The 22,270-nt window shown below is 57.5% G+C and overlaps 2 protein-coding genes across 3 annotated transcripts in view; both read right to left on the bottom strand.

Annotated features, from left to right (window-relative positions):
* TYK2 (tyrosine kinase 2) overlaps positions 1-6,596 on the bottom strand; it is a 45,619-nt gene extending 39,023 nt beyond the window's left edge. Inside the window, exons 1-4 of one of the 2 annotated variants that reach the window (XM_090128822.1) lie at positions 6,418-6,596; positions 4,599-4,752; positions 3,066-3,189; positions 1,260-1,404 (exon numbers count right to left, since the gene is read on the bottom strand). In XM_090128822.1, the coding sequence (XP_089984948.1) occupies positions 1,260-1,404; positions 3,066-3,189; positions 4,599-4,752; positions 6,418-6,516 (522 nt within the window). In that variant the 5' untranslated portion in view covers positions 6,517-6,596. The remainder of the gene's footprint in view (positions 1-1,259; positions 1,405-3,065; positions 3,190-4,598; positions 4,753-6,417) is intronic. The other variant, XM_090128823.1, reaches the window with a different exon arrangement.
* Positions 6,597-8,373: 1,777 nt separating this feature from the next.
* Positions 8,374-17,752, bottom strand: CDC37 (cell division cycle 37, HSP90 cochaperone). The gene is given in 9 exon segments (XM_090128839.1): positions 8,374-8,469; positions 8,471-8,608; positions 8,710-8,781; positions 11,552-11,734; positions 11,815-11,937; positions 14,182-14,297; positions 15,482-15,587; positions 16,045-16,338; positions 17,556-17,752. Coding segments are annotated over 9 exon segments (1,215 nt in total). The 5' UTR covers positions 17,658-17,752; the 3' UTR covers positions 8,374-8,388.
* Between the last annotated feature and the right edge of the window lie 4,518 nt (positions 17,753-22,270).

A 22,270-nucleotide genomic window follows, 5' to 3' on the forward strand; every position in this document is an offset into this window, starting at 1 on the left:
CACATCCTGACTCAAAATCCTGACCCCAAAATCCCCAAATCTCAACCCCTAAATCCCCAAATCCCAACCCAAAATCCCCAAATCCTGACCCAAAATCCCGACCCCCAAGTCCCCAAATCTCGACTCAAAATCCCCACATCCTGACCCCCAAATCCCCAAATCCTGACTCAAAATCCCCAAATCCCGACCCAAATTCCCCAAATCCCAACCCCAAAATCCCCAAATCCTGACCCAAAATCCCCAAATCCCAACCCAAAATCCCCAAATCCCGACTCCAAATCCCCAAATCCCGACTCCAAATTCCCCAAATCCTGACCTCCAAACCCCCAAATCCAAACCCCAAAATCCCCAAACCCCCAAACCCCGACCCCAAAATCCCCACATCCCAAAAAGAACCCTTCTAACCCAGCCATCCCATAGTTCTATCACCTTCAAGGACCTTTCCAACTCAATCCACGGCTCCATGATCTTTAAGAACCCTTTTAATCCAACCATCCCATAATTCTATCACCTTCAAGGACCTTTCCAACCCATTCCATGACCCCATGATCTCTAAGAATCCTCCTAATCCCACCATTCCACAGTTCTGTCATCTTCAAGGACCTTTCCAACCCTTTCTATGGTTCTGTAGTCTTTAAGAACCCTTCTCATCCAACCATCCCATAGTTCTACCACCTTCAAGGACCTTTCCAACCCATTCCACAGCTCCATGATCTCTAAGAACCCTTTTAATCCAACCATCCCATAATTCTATCACCTTCAAGGACCTTTCCAACCCATTCCATGGCTCCATGATCTCTAAGAACCCTTCTAATGCAACCATCCCATAATTCTATCACCTTCAAGGACCTTTCCAACCCTTTCCACGGCTCCATGATCTCTAAGAACCCTTCTAACCCAACCATTCCACAGTTCTATAACCTGCAAGGACCTTTCCAACCCATTCCACGGCTCCATGATCTCTAAGAACCCTTCTAACCCAACCATTCCACAGTTCTATCACCTTCAAGGACCTTTCCAACCCATTCCACAGCTCCATGATCTTTAAGAACACTTCTATAACCTTCAAGGACCTTTCCAACCCATTCCACAGCTCCATGATCTTTAAGAACACTTCTATAACCTTCAAGGACCTTCCCAACCCATTCCACGGCTCTATCACCTTTTAGGAGTTTTCCAACCCAACCAAATCTATCGTTCTACGATCTTTAAGGACCCTTCCAACCCAACCGTCCCTCATTTCTTTGACCTTTCAGGACCTGCTCAAACAGATACTGGAAGGACGGCTTGTCGAGCACGGCCGTGCCGCGCGGTTTCTCCCCGGTGCCGTCGCTGTGCCGCGGCGCGTGGCGGAAGACGGCCGGCTCCGCCTCGTTCATGCCGTGCCAGTTCCGGAAGTAGAACCTGAGGTGGGAAAACCCTGCTTCTGTGATCTGTAAGGACCTTTCTAGCTTACCTGATGTTTTTTTAATCTGTAAGGACTTTTCCAATCCCGTCTCACTGTTTTTTATTCCTGTCTGTAAGGACCTTCCCACTCCATCCCGTGTGATTTTAATCTGTAAGGACCTTCCCACTCCATCCCGTGTGATTTTAATCTGTAAGGACCTTCCCAATCCATCCCGTGCCATTTTAATCTGTAAGGACCTTCCCACTCCATCCCGTGCCATTTTAATCTGTAAGGACATTCCCACTCCATCCTGCGCAATTTTAATCTGTAAGGACCTTTCTAATCCATCCCGTGCCATTTTAATCTGTAAGGACCTTCCCAATCCATCCGATTTTAATCTGTAAGGACCTTCCCAATCCATCCCGTGCCATTTTAATCTGTAAGGACCTTTCTAATCCATCCCGTGCTATTTTAATCTGTAAGGACCTTCCCACTCCATCCTGTGCGATTTTAATCTGTAAGGACCTTCCCACTCCATCCTGTGCCATTTTAATCTGTAAGGACCTTTCCAATCCATCCCGTGCGATTTAAATCTGTAAGGACCTTCCCACTCCATCCCATGCCATTTTAATCTGTAAGGACCTTCCCACTCCATCCCGTGCGTTTTTAATCTGTAAGGACCTTTCCAATCCATCCCATACGATTTTAATCTGTAAGGACTTTCCCACTCCATCCTGTGCAATTTTAATCTGTAAGGAGCTTCCCACTCCATCCCGTGCCATTTTAATCTGTAAGGACCTTTCCACTCCATCCCGTGCAATTTTAATCTGTAAGGACCTCCCCACTCCATCCTGTGCAATTTTAATCTGTAAGGACTTTTCCAATCCATCCTATGCAATTTTAATCTGTAAGGACCTTTCCAACACATCCTATGTTTTTTCAATCTGTAAGGACCTTTCCAACCCACCCCGTCGTCCTCTAATCTGTAAGGATCTTTCCAGCCTACCTCACATTTTTTTAATCTGTAAGGACCTTTCCAACCCGTCCCATGGTTCTGCTGTCTTTGAAGACTTTTCCAATCCATTCTCTGGTATTTTACCCTTCAAGGACCTTTCCAACCCATCTCATGGTTTTTTAATCTTTAAGGACCTACCTATTCCAACCCACGTTTCTGTGATCTGTAAGGACCCTTCCAACCCATCCCATGGTTTTTTTAATCTTTAAGGACCTACCTATTCCATCCCACGTTTCTGTGATCTGTAAGGACCCTTCCAACCCATCCCATGGTTTTTTTTAATCTTTAAGGACCTACCTATTCCATCCCATGTTTCTGTGACCTGTAAGGACCCTTCCAACCCATCCCATGTTTTTTTTTAATCTTTAAGGACCTACCTATTCCACCCTATGCTTCTGTGACCTGTAAGGACCCTTCCAACCCATCCCATGTTTTTTTTAATTTTTAAGGACCTACCTATTCCACCCTATGCCTCTGTGACCTGTAAGGACCCTCTCAACCCACTTCACAGCTCAACGACCTTCCAGGACCCTCTCAACCCATCTCAATGGCTCTACGACCTTCCAGGACCTTTCCACCCCAACCATTCCATCTTTCTGTTCTCTTCAAGGACCTGGCCAGTCCCACCCCAAGGTAGCTGTGAGCTGACAGGACCCGGCTCACCGGATACGGAAGTGCAGGCGGCGGTCGCGGTCCTCCACGGCACCGAAGCGGTGATTGGGTGGCAGCCAGGTCCTGGAAGGTGCATCGTACAGCGCAAACAGCGCCGCGCAGCGCGGGGAGATGCCTGCAGGGACAACCAGGCAGGTCCTGGAAGGTCACACGACTACGGGGTGGGGGGCAAGGGGGTCCTGGAAGGTCACAGAACTATAGGGTGGGTTGGGAAGGTCCTGGAAGGTCACTGAACTGTGGGATGGGAGGGTCCTGGAAGGTGTAGAGTCATGGGGTGGGTAGGGAAGGTCCTTAAAGAACGCAGGACGATTGTATGGGTTGGAAAGGTCCTTACAGATCACAGAACCGTGGGATGGGTCGGAAGGGTCCTTACAGATCACAGGAGTACAGGAGGGGTGGGAAAGGTCCTTACAGATCACAGGAACATGGGACAGGTTGGTAAGGTCCTTACAGATCACAGGACTATGGGATGGGTTGGAAAGGTCCTTACAGATCACAGGAGTACAGGAGAGGTTGAAATAGTCCTTACAGATCACAGGACTACGGGACAGGTTGAAAAGGTCCTTACAGATCACAAGACTACAGGACGGGCTGGAAGGGTCCTTACAGATCAGAGGACTACATGACGGGTTGGAAAGGTCCTTACAGATCACAGGACAACGGGACAACTCAATAAGGTCCTTACAGATCAGAGGACTACAGGACAAGTTGGAAAGGTCCTTGCAGATCACAGGACCATGGGACAACTCAGTAAGGTCCTTACAGATCACAGGACTACGGGACAACTCAATAAGGTCCTTACAGATCACAGGACTAGGGGACGGGCTGGAAAGGTCCTGACAGATCACAGGACCACGGGACAAGTCAGTAGGTCCTGACAGATCAGAAAACTACAGGACAGGCTGGAAGGGTCCTTACAGATCACAGGACTACAGGACGGGTTGGAAGGGTCCTTACAGATCACAGGACCACGGGACAAGTCATTAAGGTCCTGACAGATCAGAAGACTACAGGACAGCTTGGAAAGGTCTTTACAGATCACAGGACCACAGGACAGGATTGAAAGGTCCTTACAGATCACAGGACTACGGGACAACTCAGTAAGGTCCTTACAGATCACAGGACTACAGGACAGCTTGGAAAGGTCCTTACAGATCACAGGGCTACAGGATGGGTTGGAAAGGTCCTTACAGATCAGAAGACTACAGGACAGCTTGGAAAGGTCCTTACAGATCACAGGACTACAGGACAACTCAGTAAGGTCCTTACAGATCACAGGACTACGGGACAGGATTGAAAGGTCCTTACAGATCACAGGACTACACGACAGGTTGGAAAGGTCCTTACAGATCACAGGACGGGTTGGAAAGTTCCTTGCAGATCACAGGACTACGGGACGGGATTGAAAGGTCCTTACAGATCACAGGACTACAGGACAGGTTGGAAAGGTCCTTACAGATCACAGGACCTCAGAACCTCCTCGGCACCCCCCCTTAATTAGTGGCTAACGAAGCTCCGTCTCACCGAGGCGCCGTGCCAACTCCACGCAGATCTCCTCGGCGCTCGGCTCCCCGCCATCGCTCCGCCATCGCTCCTCCCCGCCCCCATCCCCCCCCCCGTGCAGGAAAATGGCGACGCCGGGGGGGGGGCTCACGGCGCTCTGGCACAGCGACATGGCCTGGGGGGTGGGGGGGGGGGAGGGTTAATTAGTGGTGGGGTTAATGAAGGGGGTGGGATCTCATTGGTTGGGGGGTGGGGGGGAGGGGGGGGGACCTACCTGGATGTGGGGTGGGGCATAATGTGGGGGGGGGCACCTGTGGGGGGGGGACCTGAGGGACCTATTGGGGGGGGGGGGTGAGGGGGGCCAAAGAGTGGTGGGCGAAGGGGGTCCCAAAGAGGGGGGGGTGGAGGGGGGGCTCCAAAGAGGGGGGGTGGTGGGAGGGGGTCGTGGGGGGGGTCGTGGGGGGGGTCGTGGGGGGGGCTCCAAAGAGGGTGGGTGGGAGGGGGTCCCAAAGAGGGGGGTGTGGAGGGGGGGCTCCAAAGAGGGGGGGGTGGGAGGGGGTCCCAAAGAGTGGGGGTGGTGGGGGGGGGCTCCAAAGAGGGGGGGGGTGGGAGGGGGTCCCAAAGAGTGGGGGGGGTGGAGAGGGGGCTCCAAAGAGGGGGTGGGTGGGAGGGGGATCCAAAGAGTGGGGGTGGTGGGGGGGGCTCCAAAGAGGGGGGGTGGTGGGGGGGGGCTCCAAAGAGGGGGGGTGGTGGGAAGGGGGGCTCCAAAGAGGGGGGGGGTGGGAGGGGGTCCCAAAGACTGGGGGGGTGGGGGTGTGGAGGGGGGGCTCCAAAGAGGGGGGGGTGGGAGGGGGTCCCAAAGAGGGGGTGGGTGGGAGGGGGTCCCAAAGAGTGGGGGGGGTGGGGGGGGGTCCAAAGAGGGGGGGGTGGAGGGGGAGGGTCCCAAAAAGGGGGGGGGGGAGGGGGGGGCAAGGAAAGGGATCTTGAAGTGGGGGGGGGAGGAGCAAGGAAGGTGATTCCAAGGAATGGGGGGTGGGGTCCCAAAGATTGGGGGGGTGGGAGGGGATCCCAAAGACTGGGGGGGTGGGGGGGGTCCCAAAGATGGGGGGAGAGTGGGGGGGGGGTCCCAAAGAGTTTGGGGGAAGGGGGGTCCCAAAGAGTGGGGGGGGGATGGAAAGGATCCCAAAGAGGGAAGGATCCCAAAGGGATCCCAAAAGAGGGGGGGTGGGGGGGTCGAGGGGGGCGGAGGGGGGGGGGAGAGGGGGGGTGGGGGAGGAGCAAGGAAGGGGATCTCAAGGGGGGGGGAGGGGGAAGGAAAGGATCCCAAAGAAGGAAGGATCCCAAAGGGATCCCAAAAGTGGGGGGGTGGGGGGTCCCTAAGGGGGGGGGAGGAGCAAGGAAGTGGATCCCAAGGGTTGGGGGGGGGGGGAAGGAAAGGATCCCAAAGAAGGAAGGATCCCAAAAGAGGGGGGGGTGGGGGATCCCAAGGGGGGGGAGAGGGGGGGGGGAGGAGCAAGGAAGTGGATCCCAAGGGTTGGGGGGGGGGGAAGGAAAGGATCCCAAAGAAAGAAGGATCCCAAAGAAGGAAGGATCCCAAAGGGATCCCAAAAGACGGGGGGGGTGGGGGGGTCCCAAGGGGGGGAGGAGGAGCAAGGAAGTGGATCCCAAGGGTTGGGGGGGGTGATGGAAAGGATCCCAAAGAAGGAAGGATCCCAACGGGATCCCAAAAGAGCGGCAGCCAATGAGGACGGGGACCCACAGCCCCGACCCCCCCCCCCCCCCCAAGCGCCCCCAGCCCCACACCGCCCCGCAGCCCCCGACCCCACAACCCGTCACGCACCGGCTCCGCACCGCTTTCACTTCCGTCCTCCTTCCGCTTCCGGTTTCGCCCCCGCGCTTCCGCTCCGGCCTCGCATCCGCTTCCGCAGCCACCGCCCATTGGGCGACAGAAACGCGCGCTGCCATTGGCCGAACGCCGCCGGGGGCGGGGCTTTTTTCTTTTTTTGTGAATGGCGATGCTGTGAGGGGGCGGGGCTTATCGACGTGGGCGTGGCCTTAAAGGGGGCGTGGCCTTAAAGGGGGCGTGGCCACCGGGCAAAGCTGAATGAATGGGGAGCGGCCTTGGGGGGCGGGGGGAGCAAACCGGGCACGGGGGTGGGGGGCAGAGGGGCCGAACCGTGGGGCCACAGCTCGATGTGGGGTGGGGGTCAGCAACACTTGGGGGGCTGGGGGTCACGTGGTGTCAGCGGTTGAAATTGGGGGGGGGGAGGGCAGATGGAAATGGGGGGGAAATGGGGCGGACTGGGGGGGCGCTGAGGGATGTGGGGGGCACAGCTTGGGGGGGGGGGGACTTGTGGGGTGGGTGGGGGGCACAGATGCTGTGGTGCAGCGTTGCTGTGGGGCAGGGAGTGATGTGGGGGGATGGGGATCTGGGGGGATGGGGGGGTGTCGTTATGGGGCAGCAGATCTGTGGGACGGAGGGTCCAGGAATCTATGGGGCTGGGAATGGAGTCCTATGGGGCAGCGAGTCTGGGAATCTATGGGGCTGAGGGGTGTCCCTATGGGCAATGAGTCTGGGAATCTATGGGGCTGGAAATGGGTCGCTATGGGGCAGTGGGTCTGGGAATCTATGGGGCTAGGAAAGGATTCCCTATGGGTCAGTGAGTCTGCGAATCTATGGGGCTGGGAACGGCGGCCCTATGGGCAGTGAGTCTGGGAATCTATGGGGCTGGGAATGGCGGTCCTATGGGGCAGCGAGTCTGGGAATCTATGGGGCTGGGAATCTACGGGGCTGGGAATCTATGGGGCTGGGAATCTATGGGGCTGGGGGGTGTCCCTATGGGCAGTGAGTCTGGGAATCTATGGGGCTGGGAATGGAGTCCTATGGGGCAGTGAGTCTCGGAACCTATGGGGCTGGGAATCTATGGGGCTGGGAATCTCTGGGGCCGGGAACGGCGGCCCTATGGGACAGTGAGTCTGGGAATCTATGGGTCTGGGAATCTATGGGTCTGGGAATCTATGGGGCTGGGGGGTGTCCCTGTGGGCAGTGAGTCTGGGAATCTATGGGGCTGGGAATGGAGTCCTATGGGGCAGTGAGTCTCGGAACCTATGGGGCTGGGAATCTATGGGGCCGGGAACGGCGGCCCTATGGGGCAGTGAGTCTGGGAATCTATGGGGCTGGGAATCTATGGGTCTGGGAATCTATGGGTGTGGGAATCTATGGGGCTGGGAATGGTGTCCCTATGGGCAGTGAGTCTGGGAATCTATGGGTCTGAGAATCTATGGGTCTGGGAATCTATGGGGCTGGGGGGTGTCCCTATGGGTAGTGAGTCTGGGAATCTATGGGGCTGGAAATGGGTCACTATGGGGCAGTGGGGCTGGGAATCTCTGGGGCTGGGAATCTCTGGGGCTGGGAATCTCTGGGGCGGCGTCGCCACGAATGCGGCTGCACAAAGAGGGACGAGCTGCCATCGCTTCCATCACTTTATTGGTGCTGAGCCGGGGGGGGGGGGGGCGGGCGATCAGAACTTGGGGGGGGGGGGGTGGCAACAGCAGACCCCCCCCACGACTCCCAGCCCCACAACTGGGGGGGGGGGGGCCACCCCCCCCCCCAAAAAGAGCCGCCCCCTCCCCTCCCCCCCCTATTGTGTGTGTGTCTCCAAAAGCCAGGTGGGTGTGGGGGGGGGGGGGTGAGCGCATTGTGCCCCCCCCCGCCCCCAGGGGGCCAAAGTGTGTGTGGGGGGGGGGGGGATGAATGGAGGGGGGGGTCACTGAAAATTTGGGGGGGTGGGGTGGGGGGGGACGACGACACTCAGGCCTTCCCCTGCCCCCCCTCTTCCTCCTGCCTCTCTTTTGGGATCTCTTCATAGAGAGCTTCAGAACTTCCCCCCCCCCCCAGCGACCCCCCCAGCCTGGCCGTGTGCCCCCCCCCCCTGCCCCCCCCCCTGCCCCCCCCCACCCTCAGCGGCCGCTTTGGCGTTGGGGACCCACAGCCCCGAATCGATGCAGCGCTGCATGTGGTGCTTCGCCTCCTGCAGCAACATGGAGAAATTTGGGAGGGGGGGGGGGGGTGTTAATTGGGTGGGGGGGTGTTAATTGGGTGTGGGGGGGTCGCGGGGGGGGGCAGACTCACGGTGGGATCCATGCGGCTGATGGTGTCCTGCAGCATCTGCACGTCTTTGGCATCGAAGCATTTCTGCAGCTCCTGGAGGGGGGGGGGAATTGTTGGGGGGGGGGGAAGTGTGGGGCATGTTGGGTTTTTTTTTGGGGGGGGGCATCGATGGGGTCATGGGGGGGGGAATTGGGGGGCGTGGAGTTTGGGGGGGGGCATCGATGGGGTCATGGGGGGGGAATTGGGGGGCATGGAGTTTGGGGGGGGGCATCAATGGGGTCATGGGGGGGCAATTATGGGGTATGGAGTTTGGGGGGGGGCATTGATGGGGTCATGGGGGGGGAATTGGGGGGTGTGGAGTTTGGGGGGGGCATCAATGGGGTCATGGGGGGGGAATTGGGGGCTATGGAGTTTTGGGGGGGGTTGGGGGGGCATCAGTGGGGTCATGGGGGGGGAATTGTGGGAATAGAGTTTGGGGGGGGCATCGATGGGGTCATAGGGGGGGAATTGGGGGGCACGGAGTTTGGGGGGGCATCAATGGTGTCATTGGGGGGGAATTGGGGTGTATGGAGTTTTGGGGGGGGTAGGGGGGGGCATCGATGGGGTCATGGGGGGGGAATTGGGGGGTGTGGAGTTTGGGGGGGGGTCGGGGGGCATCAGTGGGGTCATAGGGGGGCAATTATGGGGTATGGAGTTTGGGGGGGGGCATCGATGGGGTCATGGGGGGGATTGTGGGGCATGGAGTTTGGGGGGATGGAGGGGGGGGCATCAATGGGGTCTTGGTGGGGGAATTGGGGGGTATGGAGTTTGGGGGGGGGTTGGGGGGGCATTGACGTGGGGATCTGAGCCTAAAAAGCGGGGACTTGAGCTTAAGAAGTGGGGATCTGAATCAAAAATGTGGGGATCTGAGCCCCAAAAGTGGGGACCTGAGCCTAAAAATTGGGGATCTGAGCCTAAAAAGGGGCGATCTGAGCCCAAAACGTGGGGACCTGATCCCAAAAAGTGGGGACCTGAGCCCAAAAACTGGGTTTTTGGCCCCAAACGTGGGGACCTGAGCCCAGAAAGCGGGTTTTTGGCCCCAAACGTGGGGACCTGAGCCTAAAAAGTAGGGACCTGAGCCCAGAAATCGGGTTTTTGGCCCCAAACGTGGGGACCTGAGCCCAAAAAGTGGGGACCTGAGTCAAAAACTTGGGGATCCGAGCCCCAAACGTGGGGACCTGAGCCCAGAAAGTGGCGATCTGAGCCCAAAAAGTGGGGCTCTGAGCCCAGAAAGCGGGGACCTGAGCCCAGAAATCGGGTTTTTGGCCCCAAACGTGGGGACCTGAGCACAAAAAGTGGGGACCTGAGCCCAAAAAGTGGCGATCCGAGCCCCAAACGTGGGGACCTGATCCCAAAAAGTGGGGACCTGAGCCCAGAAATCGGGTTTTTGGCCCCAAACGTGGGGACCTGAGCCCAAAATGTGGGGACCTGAGCCCAGAAAGCGGGGATCTGAGCCCAGAAAGCGGGGACCTGAGCCCAGAAATCGGGTTTTTGTCCCCAAACGTGGGGCTCTGAGCCCAGAAAGCGGGGATCTGAGCCCAGAAAGCGGGGATCTGAGTCCAGAAAGTGGTGATCTGAGACCAAAACATGGGGACCTGAACCCAAAACGTGGGGATCTGAGCCTAAAAAGGGGCAATCTGAGCCCAAAACGTGAGGATCTGAGCCCAAAACGTGGGGACCTGATCCCAGAAATTGGGTTTTTGGCCCCAAACGTGGGGATTTAAGCCCAGATAGCGGGGACCTGAGCCCAGAAATCGGGTTTTTGGCCCCAAACGTGGGGACCTGAGCCCAGAAAGTGGGGATCTGAGCCCAGAAAGCGGGGACCTGAGCCCAGAAATCAGGTTTTTGGCCCCAAACGTGGGGCTCTGAGCCCAAAAAGTGGGGATCCGAGCCCCAAACGTGGGGACCTGAGCCTAAAAAGTGGGGACCTGAGCCCAAAAACCAGGTTTTTGGCCCTAAACGTGGGGACCTGAGCCCAAAAAGTGGGGACCTGAGTCAAAAACTTGGGGATCCGAGCCCCAAACGTGGGGACCTAACCCCAAAAAGTGGGGACCTGAGCCCCAAACGTGGGGCTCTGATCCCAAAAAGTGGGGACCTGAGCCCAGAAATCGGGTTTTTGGCCCCAAACGTGGGGACCTGAGCCCAAAAAGTGGGGACCTGAGTTAAAAACTTGGGGATCTGAGCCTAAAAATTGGGGACCTGAGCCCAAAAACCAGGTTTTTGGCCCCAAACGTGGGGACCTGAGCCCAAAATGTGGGGGTCTGAGCCCAGAAATCGGGTTTTTGGCCCCAAACGTGGGGACCTGAGCCTAAAAAGTGGGGACCTGAGCCCAGAAATCGGGTTTTTGGCCCCAAACGTGGGGACCTGAGCCCAAAAAGTGGGGACCTGAGCCCAAAAAGTGGCGATCCGAGCCCAGAAATCGGGCTTTTGGCCCCAAACGTGGGGATTTAAGCCCAGAAAGCGGGGACCTGAGCCCAGAAATCGGGTTTTTGGCCCCAAACGTGGGGACCTGAGCCCAGAAAGTGGGTTTTTGGCCCCAAACGTGGGGACCTGAGCCCAAAATGTGGGGACCTGAGCCCAAAAAGTGGGGATTTAAGCCCAGAAATCAGGTTTTTGGCCCCAAACGTGGGGATTTAAGCCCAGATAGCGGGGATTTAAGCCCAGAAAGCGGGGACCTGAGCCCAGAAATCGGGTTTTTGTCCCCAAACGTGGGGATTTAAGCCCAGAAAGCAGGGACCTGCACCCAGAAATCACGTTTTTGTCCCCAAACGTGGTGATTTAAGCCCAAAAAGTGACAACCCGAGCCCCAGACCCCCTCACTCACGGGCGGCAGGGACTCGTAGACGTCCACGGGGTCGAGGCCGCCGGGCCCCAGGCGCTTCTGCCGCTCCTCTTCCTCGTACTCCTTCATCGCCCTCTCGATGCGCGCCTTGGCGCGGCCGCGCACGCGCTCCTTGAAGGCCTCCAGCTCGTCGTTGAAGCCCTCCATGTACTGCTGGTCGGCGGTCTGAGGGCCGGGAGGGGTGGGTTTGGGTGGGAATTCACCCCTTTTAGGGTTTTTTTTTTAGGGGGGGGGGTGATGCCCACCTTGATCTTGGTGAAGAATTGGCGGAAGCAGGCGCGAGGATCGACTTTGAGGCTCTTGGCCAATTCCAGGATGAACTGCATGACGATGGTCTGGTGGGCGACCTGCTCCATCAGAGCCTGCTTCTGCAGGGGGGGGGACAAAAGGGGGGTGAGGTTGGGGGCAGGAGATTAAAGGGGATCCATAAAAGGTGCCCCAAAAGGAGCATCGAAGGGAGAGGCCAAAGGGAGAGCTCTAAAGGGGGAGTCCTAAAGGCAGATCCCAAAGGAGATCCCTAAAGGGGGAGCCCTAAAGGGGGAGTCCTAAAGGGGGAGTCCTAAAGGGGGAGCCCTAAAAGGGAAGCCCTAAAGGGAGAGCCCTAAAGGGGGAGCCCTAAAGGGAGAGCCCTAAAGGGAGAGCCCTAAAGGGGGAGTCCTAAAGGGGGAGTCCTAAAAGGGGGGAGCCCTAAAAGGGGGAGCCCTAAAGGGAGATCCCAAAGGAGAGCCCTAAAGGGGGAGCCCTAAAAGGGGAGCCCTAAAAGGGGGAGTCCTAAAGGGGGACCCCTAAAGGGAGAGCCCTAAAGGGAGATCCCAAAGGAGAGCCCCAAAGGGAGAGCCCTAAAAGGGGAGCCCTAAAAGGGGGAGCCCCAAAGGGAGAGCCCTAAAAGGGGGAGCCCTAAAGGGAGAGCCCCAAAGGGAGAGCCCCAAAGGGGAGCCCTAAAAGGGGGAGCCCTAAAAGGGGAGAGCCCTAAAAGGGGGAGTCCTAAAGGGGGAGTCCTAAAGGGGGAGCCCTAAAAGGGAGAGCCCCAAAGGGAGAGCCCAAAGGAGAGCCCCAAAGGGGGAGCCCTAAAGGGGGAGCCCTAAAGGGAGAGCCCTAAAAGGGGGAGTCCTAAAGGGGGAGCCCTAAAGGGAGATCCCAAAAGAGAGCCCCAAAGGGAGAGCCCTAAAGGAGGAGCCCTAAAGGGGGAGCTCTAAAGGGAGAGCCCTAAAAAGGAGAGCCCTAAAGGGGGAGCCCCAAAGGAGAGCCCAAAGGGAGAGCCCTGAAGGGGGAGCCCTGAAGGGGGAGCTCTAAAAGGGGGAGCCCTAAAGGAGGAGCCCTAAAGGGGGGAGCCCTAAGGGAGATCCCTAGAGGGGGAGCCCTAAAAGGGGGAGCCCCAAAGGGAGAGCCCTAAAAGGGGGAGCCCCAAAGGGGGAGTCCTAAAGGGGGACCCCTAAAAGGCAGACCCAAAGGGAGACTGCAAAAGGGACACCCCCAAAGGGAGACCCCCAAAGGGAGCCTCAAATGGAGATCCCAAAGGGAGTCCCCAAAAGGGAGAACCCCAAAAGGGAGAACCAGAGATCCCAAAGGGAGACCCCAAAGGGAGAACTCAATGGGGACCCCAAAGGGAGACCCCAAAAGAGAGACCCCCAACAGGAGATCTCAAAGTAAGACCCCAAAAGGAGCCTCAAATGGAGATCCCAAAAAGGAGACCCAAAAGGGAATTCCCAAAGGGAGACCCAAAAGGGAGACCCCAAAAGGGAGACCCCAAAAGGGAGACCCCAAAAGGGAATTCCCAAAAGGGAGACCCAAAAGGGAGACCCCAAAAGGGAGACCCCAAAAGGGGAGACCCAAAAGGGAGACCCCAAAAGGGAGACCCTAAAAGGGAATTCCCAAAAGGGAGACCCAAAAGGGAGACCCCAAAAGGGAGACCCTAAAAGGGAATTCCCAAAAGGGAGACCCAAAAGGGAGACCCCAAAAGGGAGACCCAAAAGGGAGATCCCAAAGGGGACACCCAAAAGGGGAGACCCAAAAGGGACCCCCCCAAAGGGAGACCCCAAAAACCTCAAGAACCCCAAACGGAGCTCACCCCCCCCCCCCCAAAAAAAAAAAAACAGGAACCCCATATAGAGCCTCCAAAAAAACCCTAAAAAGAACCTAAAAAGAGCCCCAAAACCCCCAAAAGGAGCCCCAAAAGAAACTCAGTGCAGATCACGGGCTGCTGCCTGCAGCCTTTCCCAGGAGGATCCATTTGTGGACCCCCCCCCAAAAAAAAAAGGGGGGGGTGTTTCCATCACCTTTTCCACTCAGAACCCCTCAGCCCCCACCCCCAAAAAAACCCCAAATCCCAAAGGAACCACCCCTCCCACCCCCCAAAATCCCAAATCCTGGGGACCGGACTCATTCCCTCCCCCCTATTCCCTACAGAACACCTTTGTGCCTCCCCCCACTCCCCCCCCCCCAAAAAAAAACCCCAAAATGTTGGGAGGGGGATGGGAGGGGGCTCCTTCCATCCCCTTCTCCATTTGGAGACCCTCAACATCCCCCCCCCCCAAAAAAAGACTCCAAATCACAGAGAGGGGGCACTGAACCCCCCCAAAAAAGGGGCACGGGGGGGGTGGGGGGGTCCAGACCTCTTCCACCTCCAGGTCGATGCACCAGATGACCAGGTAATTAGCAGTCTCCTCGCAAACGAGGTGAGGGTTGTCAGAGAGGTACTTCTGGCTGTCGTCCCAGCGCCGCAGCATGCCTGGGGGGGGGGGGGAGGGGGGGTCCAAAATGAGACATCATCCAATAAAAACAGAGAATGGACCCCAAAAGGTCAGGCCTCAAAAAGGAAGAATTCTGCCCAAAAGAGAGAAATCAGTCCTCCAAAGGGAGAGAGAGATTGGTCCTCCAAAGGGAGAGAGGGACCGGTCCTCCAAAGGGAGAGAGGGACCGGTCCTCCAAAGGGAGAGAGAGATCGGTCCTCCAAAGGGAGAGAGGGACCGGTCCTCCAAAGGGAGAGAGGAATTGGTCCTCCAAAGGGAGAGAGGGGCCGGTCCTCCAAAAGGACAGAGAGATTGGTCCTCCAAAGGGAGAAAGAGATTGGGCCTCCAAAGGGAGAGAGAGACCAGGCTTCCAAAGGGAGAGAGAGACCGGTCCACCGAAAGGACAGAGAGATTAGTCCTCCAAAGGGAGAGAGACACCGGTCCTCCAAAGGGAGAGAGGGACCGGGCCTCCAAAAGGAGAGAGAGACCGGGCCTCCAAAGGGAAAGAGGGATTGGTCCTCCAAGGGGACAGAGGGACCGGTCCTCCGAAAGGACAGAGAGATTGGTCCTCCAAAAGGAGAGAGGGACCGGTCCTCCAAAAGGACAGAGAGATTGGTCCTCCAAAGGGAGAGAGAGATTGGTCCTCCAAAGGGAGAGAGAGACCGGTCCTCCAAAGGGAGAGAGAGACCGGTCCTCCAAAGGGAGAGAGGAAGTGGTCCTCCAAAGGGAGAGAGGGACCGGTCCTCCAAAGGGAGAGAGGAATTGGTCCTCCAAAGGGAGAGAGGGACCGGTCCTCCAAAGGGAGAGAGAGATTGGTCCTCCAAAGGGAGAGAGGGACCGGTCCTCCGAAAGAACAGAGAGACCGGTCCTCCAAAGGGACAGAGGGACCGGTCCTCCAAAGGGAGAGAGAGATTGGTCCTCCAAAGGGAGAGAGAGATTGGTCCTCCAAAGGGAGAGAGAGACCGGTCCTCCAAAAGGAAGAAATGAGGAAAATGTGTGGGGTGGGAGGGACCCCCATGTTGGGGGTGTAGGGCAGGATGTGGGGCAGGATCCCCAGGTTGGGGGGGTTGTGTGTGGGGGGTTTGGGGCAGGGTAAGGGTAGGACCCCCAAATTGAGGGGGGTGAGGGGTAGGGATGGGATGTGTTGGGGGTTGGGGGGAGATGTGGGGCAGCCCCCCCTCACCGAAGTGCTTGATCTGCTTCTCGTGGCGCTCCACAAAGGTTTTGTGCTTCTGCTCCTTCTGCTCCTCCGTCTCCTCCTTCTCCTCTGCCTTCACGTTGAAAACACTCTGGGGGGAGGAGGGGGGGGGGGTCACAATGTGACCCCAGTGATGGCACCCATGGGGTGGGGGTGGTTAAACCCAATGGGGCGGGGGGGGCACCCACCTAAATGAGGAAAACCCGACGTGACCCCGATGGGGCACCAAAAGGGGGCAGATCCAACATGATCCCAATGGGGCACCAATGGGGGGGGGGGGGGAAATCCAATGGGGAAACCCAGTGGGGGGTGGAGGGGAACTCAATGGGGGCAGCAATGTGAGGGGGGTGTGGGGGGGGGACCCAATGTGACCCCAATGGGTGCAGGACGCCCAATGGGGGGGGAAAACCCAACGTGACCCCAGCAGGGGCATCAATAGGGCAGATGCCAAATCAATGGGGAAGACCCAATGGGGGGCAATCCCAAGGCCTGGGGGGGGGTTGCAGTGAGGAAGGGGGGTGGGGGGTTACATCCCTCCCCCCACCCACCTTGCTGAAGCCGTCCTTGCTCAGCGTGTCGACGTTCCATGGCATGTTCTTCTCCTTCTTGCGCAGCTCCTCCATTTTGCTCTCCCAATTCCTCTCCTCGTGGCGCAGCTGCTGAGCCTCCGCTTGCAGCCTCTCCCGTTCCCCCCGGACCCCCCCGGATCCCCCCCCAGGCTCAGCCACTTCCAACTCTTTCAGTTTCCTCTGGCACTCGGCGAGTTTCCGCTTGCATTCCCTGCAGCCCTTGTCCAGCTCCTCTTTCTCTTTCTGGAACTGTTCCATCCTCTCCACACGGGCCTGGAAGTGGGGGGGTGGGAGGTGGGAAGGGGGGGGGTCGTCTCATGTTTTTGGGGTTTGGAGGGGTAGGGAGGAAGGAGCAAACTTCTTGCCCCCTCCCCCCACCTCCCCATCCCAGTGCATCCAGTAGGGTCAGCACTAAGCAGGGATGACTTTCTTGGGAAAAATGGGGGGAAGGGTTGGAGGGGGGGGGGTTCAGCCTCCTTCCCCAAGGAGGTGGGAAGGGGGGAGGGCAAAGTCTGTTCTGTAAGACAACTCTGGGGAGGGGATGGTGACCCCCATGGGGACAGTCCTGGGGAGGGGATGCAGAGCAGCATGGAGACCCACGTAGGGACAAGATGGGGACCGCTGTGAGGATGGGACAGGGACAAATCTGAGGAGGGGGTGGTGACCCCCACAGGGATGGGACGGGGACAACTGTGGGGAGACAGCGACCCCCACGGGGGGCAGCTGTGAGGAGGGGATGGGGACCACCGTGGAGACCCCCATAGGGAGAGGATGGGGACCGCCATGAGGACGGGATGGGGACTCCCATAGGGACAGCCCTGCGGAGGGGGGGTGGGGACCCCCGTGGGGACAGAATGGGGTGAAGACAGGGACAGGATGGGGACAATGCTGGGGGTTCACACGGGGTCTGGGATGAGGAAAGGAGGGGGTCCCCCAATGGGGAGATCCTCAGGAACCCCCGGGGGGATGGGATGAGGACCCCCGCGGGGACAGGGATGGAGGGACGCCCCCATGGGGATGGGAATGGGGGTCCCAATAGGGACAGAAGTCGGGACGGGACTGAGCCCTCAATGAGGATGAGATGGGGACAGCCGGGGGGGGGGGGCTGCCCTGAGGACCCCCGCGAGGAGGGGATTGAAGACGCCAAAGGAAACCAACCTTGGGCAGGAGCGGGGACCTCCATGGGGACAGCTCTGAGAAGCGGGGGGGGGACAAAATGGGGTCTCCCACGAGGACGGGGTTGGGAAGAGGATGAAAACCCCCCGCCCCAAAGTTGGGGGGCGCTGAGGAGGGGCTGCGGGCCCTTGGGGGATGGGCACCGGTAACCACGGCAACGGGGACACCGCCGGGGGGGGGGGCGAGGGGAAAAAGGGGCAGCGGGGGGAAGGGGGGCATCGCCATGGCAACGGGAAAGGGGGGAGGGGGGCGCGGTCGCCATGGCAACGCGGCCTACGGGCCGAGCCGGGCCCTGAGGCCGGGCCGCGCCCCACCTGGTGCCGCCATCGGAAGAGGGAGGCGGTGTCGATGTTGGGGTGCGTCTCGTCCTCATCGTCCGACACCTCGATGTGGTCCCAGACGCTGTAATCCACCATAGCGGAACCGCACCCCTCCGAGCCGCCCCCCCCCCGCGCCCGTCCGCCGCTCTCGGCCGCTTCTGGAAACCTCCAGAGCACGGCGCGCCCACTTCCGGTCGCTGGGTGTGACGCACTTCCGGTTGCGACGCGCTTGGGGGGGCGTGCGCACGCGTAATGGAGCGCACGGTGAGGGAAGGGGAGAGAAAGATGGCGGCGGATTTAAAGGGACAGCGGTGGGAAAATTGGGTGCGGGGATGGGGGGCGGAGGGGTGGGGGAGCAACGGGGTGGAGGTGGGGGGGGAAATGTGGGGCGTGGATATGGGGTATGGGGTATGGGATATGGGGTGGGATATGGGGTATGGGGTATGGGGATGTGGAGATGTGGGGATGTGGGGTATGGGGATATGGGGTATGGGGTATGGGATATGGGGTGGGATATGGGGTATGGGGTATGGGGATGTGGGGATGTGGGGTATGGGGATATGGGGTATGGGGTATGGGATATGGGGTGGGATATGGGGTATGGGGTATGGGGATGTGGGGATGTGGGGTATGGGGATATGGGGTATGGGGTATGGGGATGTGGGGTATAGGATATGGGGTGGAATATGGGATATGGGGTATGGGATATAGGAATATGGGGTATGGGGATATGGGGTATGGGGATGTGGGGTGGGATATGGGGTATGGGGTATGGGGATGTGGGGATATGGGGTATGGGGTATGGGGTATGGGGATGTGGGGATATGGGGATGTGGGGATATGGGGATGTGGGGTATGGGGATGTGGGGTATGGGGATGTGGGGTATAGGATATGGGCTGGGATGTGGGGTATGGGGTATGGGATATAGGGATATGGGGTGGGTTATGGGGTATGGGGTATGGGATATAGGGATATGGGTTATGGGGATATGAGGTATGGGATATGAACTGTAGGGATGTAGGTTATAGGATATGGGATATGGGATATGGGATAGGGGATATGGGATATGGGATATGGGATGTGGGGTATGGGGATGTGGGGTATGGGATATGGGATACGGGATATGGAATACGGGATATGGGGTATGAGATATGGGATATGGGGTATGAGATATGGGATATGGGGTATGGGGATGTCGGGTATGGGATATGGGGTATGGGATATAGAGGTATGGGGTTATGGGGCATGGGGTACTGGATATGAAGTATAGGGATGTGGTGTATAGGATATGGGATATGGGGTATGGGATACGGGATATGGGATACAGGATATGGGATAGAGGGTATGGGGATGTGGGGTATGGGATATGGGATATGGGATATGGGATATGGGATACGGGATATGGAATACGGGATATGGGATATGAGATATGGGATGTGGGGTATGGGGATGTGGGGTATGGGGATGTGGGGTATGGGATATGGGGTATTGGATATGGGATACTGGGTATGGGGTATGGGATACAGGGTATGGGGTATGGGTACGGGATATGGGGCATGGGATACAGGATATGGGATATGGGATACGGGATATGGGGTATGGGATACGGGGTACAGGATACGGGATATGGGGTATGGGATATGGGGATATGGAGTGTAGGGTATGAGATACAGGATATGGGATATGGGGTATGGGGATATGGGTTATGGGATATGGGGTGTGGGAATGTGGGGTATGGGATATGGGGATATGGGGTATGGGATATGGGATACAGGATATGGGGTATGAGGATATGGGAATATGGGTTATGGGATATGGGGTGTGGGAATGTGGGGTATGGGATATAGGATATGGGATACTGGGTAAGGGATACGAGATATGGGATATGGGGTATGGGGATACGGGATATGGGGTATGGGATATGGGAATATGGGAGTATGGAATATGGGATATAGGATACAGGATATGGAGTATGAGGATTTGGGAATATGGGATACGGGTTACGGGGTACGGGATATGGGATACGGGATATGGGATGTGGGGGTATGGGATGTGGGGATATGGGGTATGGGATACAGGGTATGGGATATGGGATGTGGGATACGGGATATGGAATACGGGATATGGGGTATGAGATACGGGATGTGGGGTATGGGGATGTGGGGTATGGGATATGGGGTATTGGATACGGGATACTGGGTATGGGATATGGGATACTGGATATGGGGTATGGGGTATGGGATACAGGGTATGGGGTATGAGGTACGGGATATGGGGTATGGGATATGGGATATGGGGTGTAGGGTATGAGATACAGGATATGGGATATGGGATATGGGGTATGGGGATATGGTGTATGGGGATGTGGGGTATGGGATACAGGGTATGGGGTATGGGATATGGGATATGGGGTGTAGGGTATGAGATACAGGATATGGGATGTGGGGATATGGGGTATGGGGTATGGGATACAGGGTATGGGATATGGGATGTGGGGATATGGGGTATGGGATACGGGATACAGGATATGGGGGCTATGGATATGGGGGTATGGATGTGGGGGTGGGGTCGGGTCCCCATCCCATTGTGGGGTGACCCATGGGGTCTGTGCCCCACGTTACCCTGCTCGAACAAGAGAGGGTTGGTTTTTTTTTTGGGGTTGGGGGGGAGGAAGGTTGAATTCCGGGGGGGGGGGCAGAGGGCGGAGCTATGGGGGGGGGGGGCGGAGCGCGGTACCCGCAGCCCCGCGCATGCGTCGGACCCAGCCGCAGCCCCGCACCGCCGCCGGGACCCCCCCGGGCCCCCTCTGCCCCATAGCAACCCCATAGCAACCCCATAGCATCCCCATAGCAGCCCCATAGCAACCCCATAGCATCCCCATAGCAACCCCATAGCATCCCCATAGCAACCCCATAGCAACCCCATAGCATCCCCATAGCATCCCCATAGCAACCCTATAGAACCCTATAGATCCCCATAGATCCCCATAGCAACCCCATAGCATCCCCATAGCAACCCCATAGCAACCCCATAGCATCCCCATAGCATCCCCATAGCAACCCCATAGCAACCCCATAGAACCCTATAGATCCCCATAGCATCCCCATAGCACCCCCATAGCAGCCCCATAGCAACCCCATAGCAACCCTATAGATCCCCATAGCAACCCCATAGAACCCTATAGATCCCCATAGCATCCCCACAGCAACCCCATAGATCCCCATAGCAACCCCATAGATCCCCATAGCATCCCCATAGCAACCCTATAGATCCCCATAGCATCCCCATAGCATCCCCATAGCAACCCCATAGAACCCTATAGATCCCCATAGCAACCCTATAGAACCCTATAGATCCCATAGAACCATATAGATCCCCATAGATCCCCATAGCAACCCCATAGAACCCCATAGAACCCCATAGATCCCCATAGAACCCTATAGATCCCCATAGATCCCCATAGATCCCCATAGCAACCCCATAGATCCCCATAGGATCCTCATAGCATCCCCATAGCAACCCCATAGAACCCTATAGATCCCCATAGAACCCTATAGATCCCCATAGCAACCCCATAGAACCCCACAGATCCCCATAGAACCCCATAGATCCCCATAGAACCCTATAGAACCCTATAGATCCCCATAGATCCCCATAGGATCCCCATAGCACCCCCATAGCAGCCCCATAGCAACCCCATAGCAACCCTATAGATCCCCATAGCAACCCCATAGAACCCTATAGATCCCCATAGCATCCCCACAGCAACCCCATAGATCTCCTATAGCAACCCCATAGAACCCCATAGAACCCCATAGATCCCCATAGAACCCTATAGATCCCCATAGATCCCCATAGCATCCCCATAGCAACCCTATAGATCCCCATAGCAACCCCATAGCATCCCCATAGCATCCCATAGCAACCCCATAGCATCCCCATAGATCCCCATAGCAACCCCATAGCAACCCCATAGCAACCCCATAGCATCCCCATAGCAACCCCATAGCAACCCTATAGATCCCCATAGCAACCCCATAGCAACCCTATAGATCCCCATAGCATCCCCATAGCAACCCCATAGCATCCCCATAGCATCCCCATAGCAACCCCATAGAACCCTATAGATCCCCATAGAACCCTATAGATCCCCATAGATCCCCATAGATCCCCATAGCAACCCCATAGATCCCCATAGGATCCTCATAGCATCCCCATAGCAACCCCATAGAACCCTATAGATCCCCATAGATCCCCATAGCAACCCCATAGAACCCCATAGCAACCCTATAGATCCCCATAGAACCCTATAGATCCCCATAGCATCCCCACAGCAACCCCATAGATCCCCTATAGCAACCCCATAGAACCCCACAGCTCCCCACAGCGACCCTACAAACCCCCATAGCGACCCCACAGCGTCCTCCTTCACCCCACAGCGCCCCATAGAACCCCACAGAACCCCATAGAATCCCCCCCCCCCCCATCCCTTCCCCCAATGCCCCCAAGGTCCCCCTACTGACCCCCCCCTCCCATAAAGGAGGGCTGTTTGGGGGGGGGGGGGGGGGGGGGCAGAGCAGCGATGTGAGCGGCCCCCCCCCCTCAGGTGGGAGCAGCTCTTTATTTTTTGGGGGGTGGGGGGGGAACAGCACCCCCCCTCCCCCAAGTTCCCACCATGCCCAGAATCCCCCCCCCCCCCCCTCCCCTC

The sequence above is a fragment of the Phasianus colchicus genome, chromosome 34 (assembly GCF_987193195.1).
Source record: "Phasianus colchicus chromosome 34, bPhaCol1.hap1.1, whole genome shotgun sequence".
Lineage (NCBI taxonomy): Eukaryota > Metazoa > Chordata > Aves > Galliformes > Phasianidae > Phasianus > Phasianus colchicus.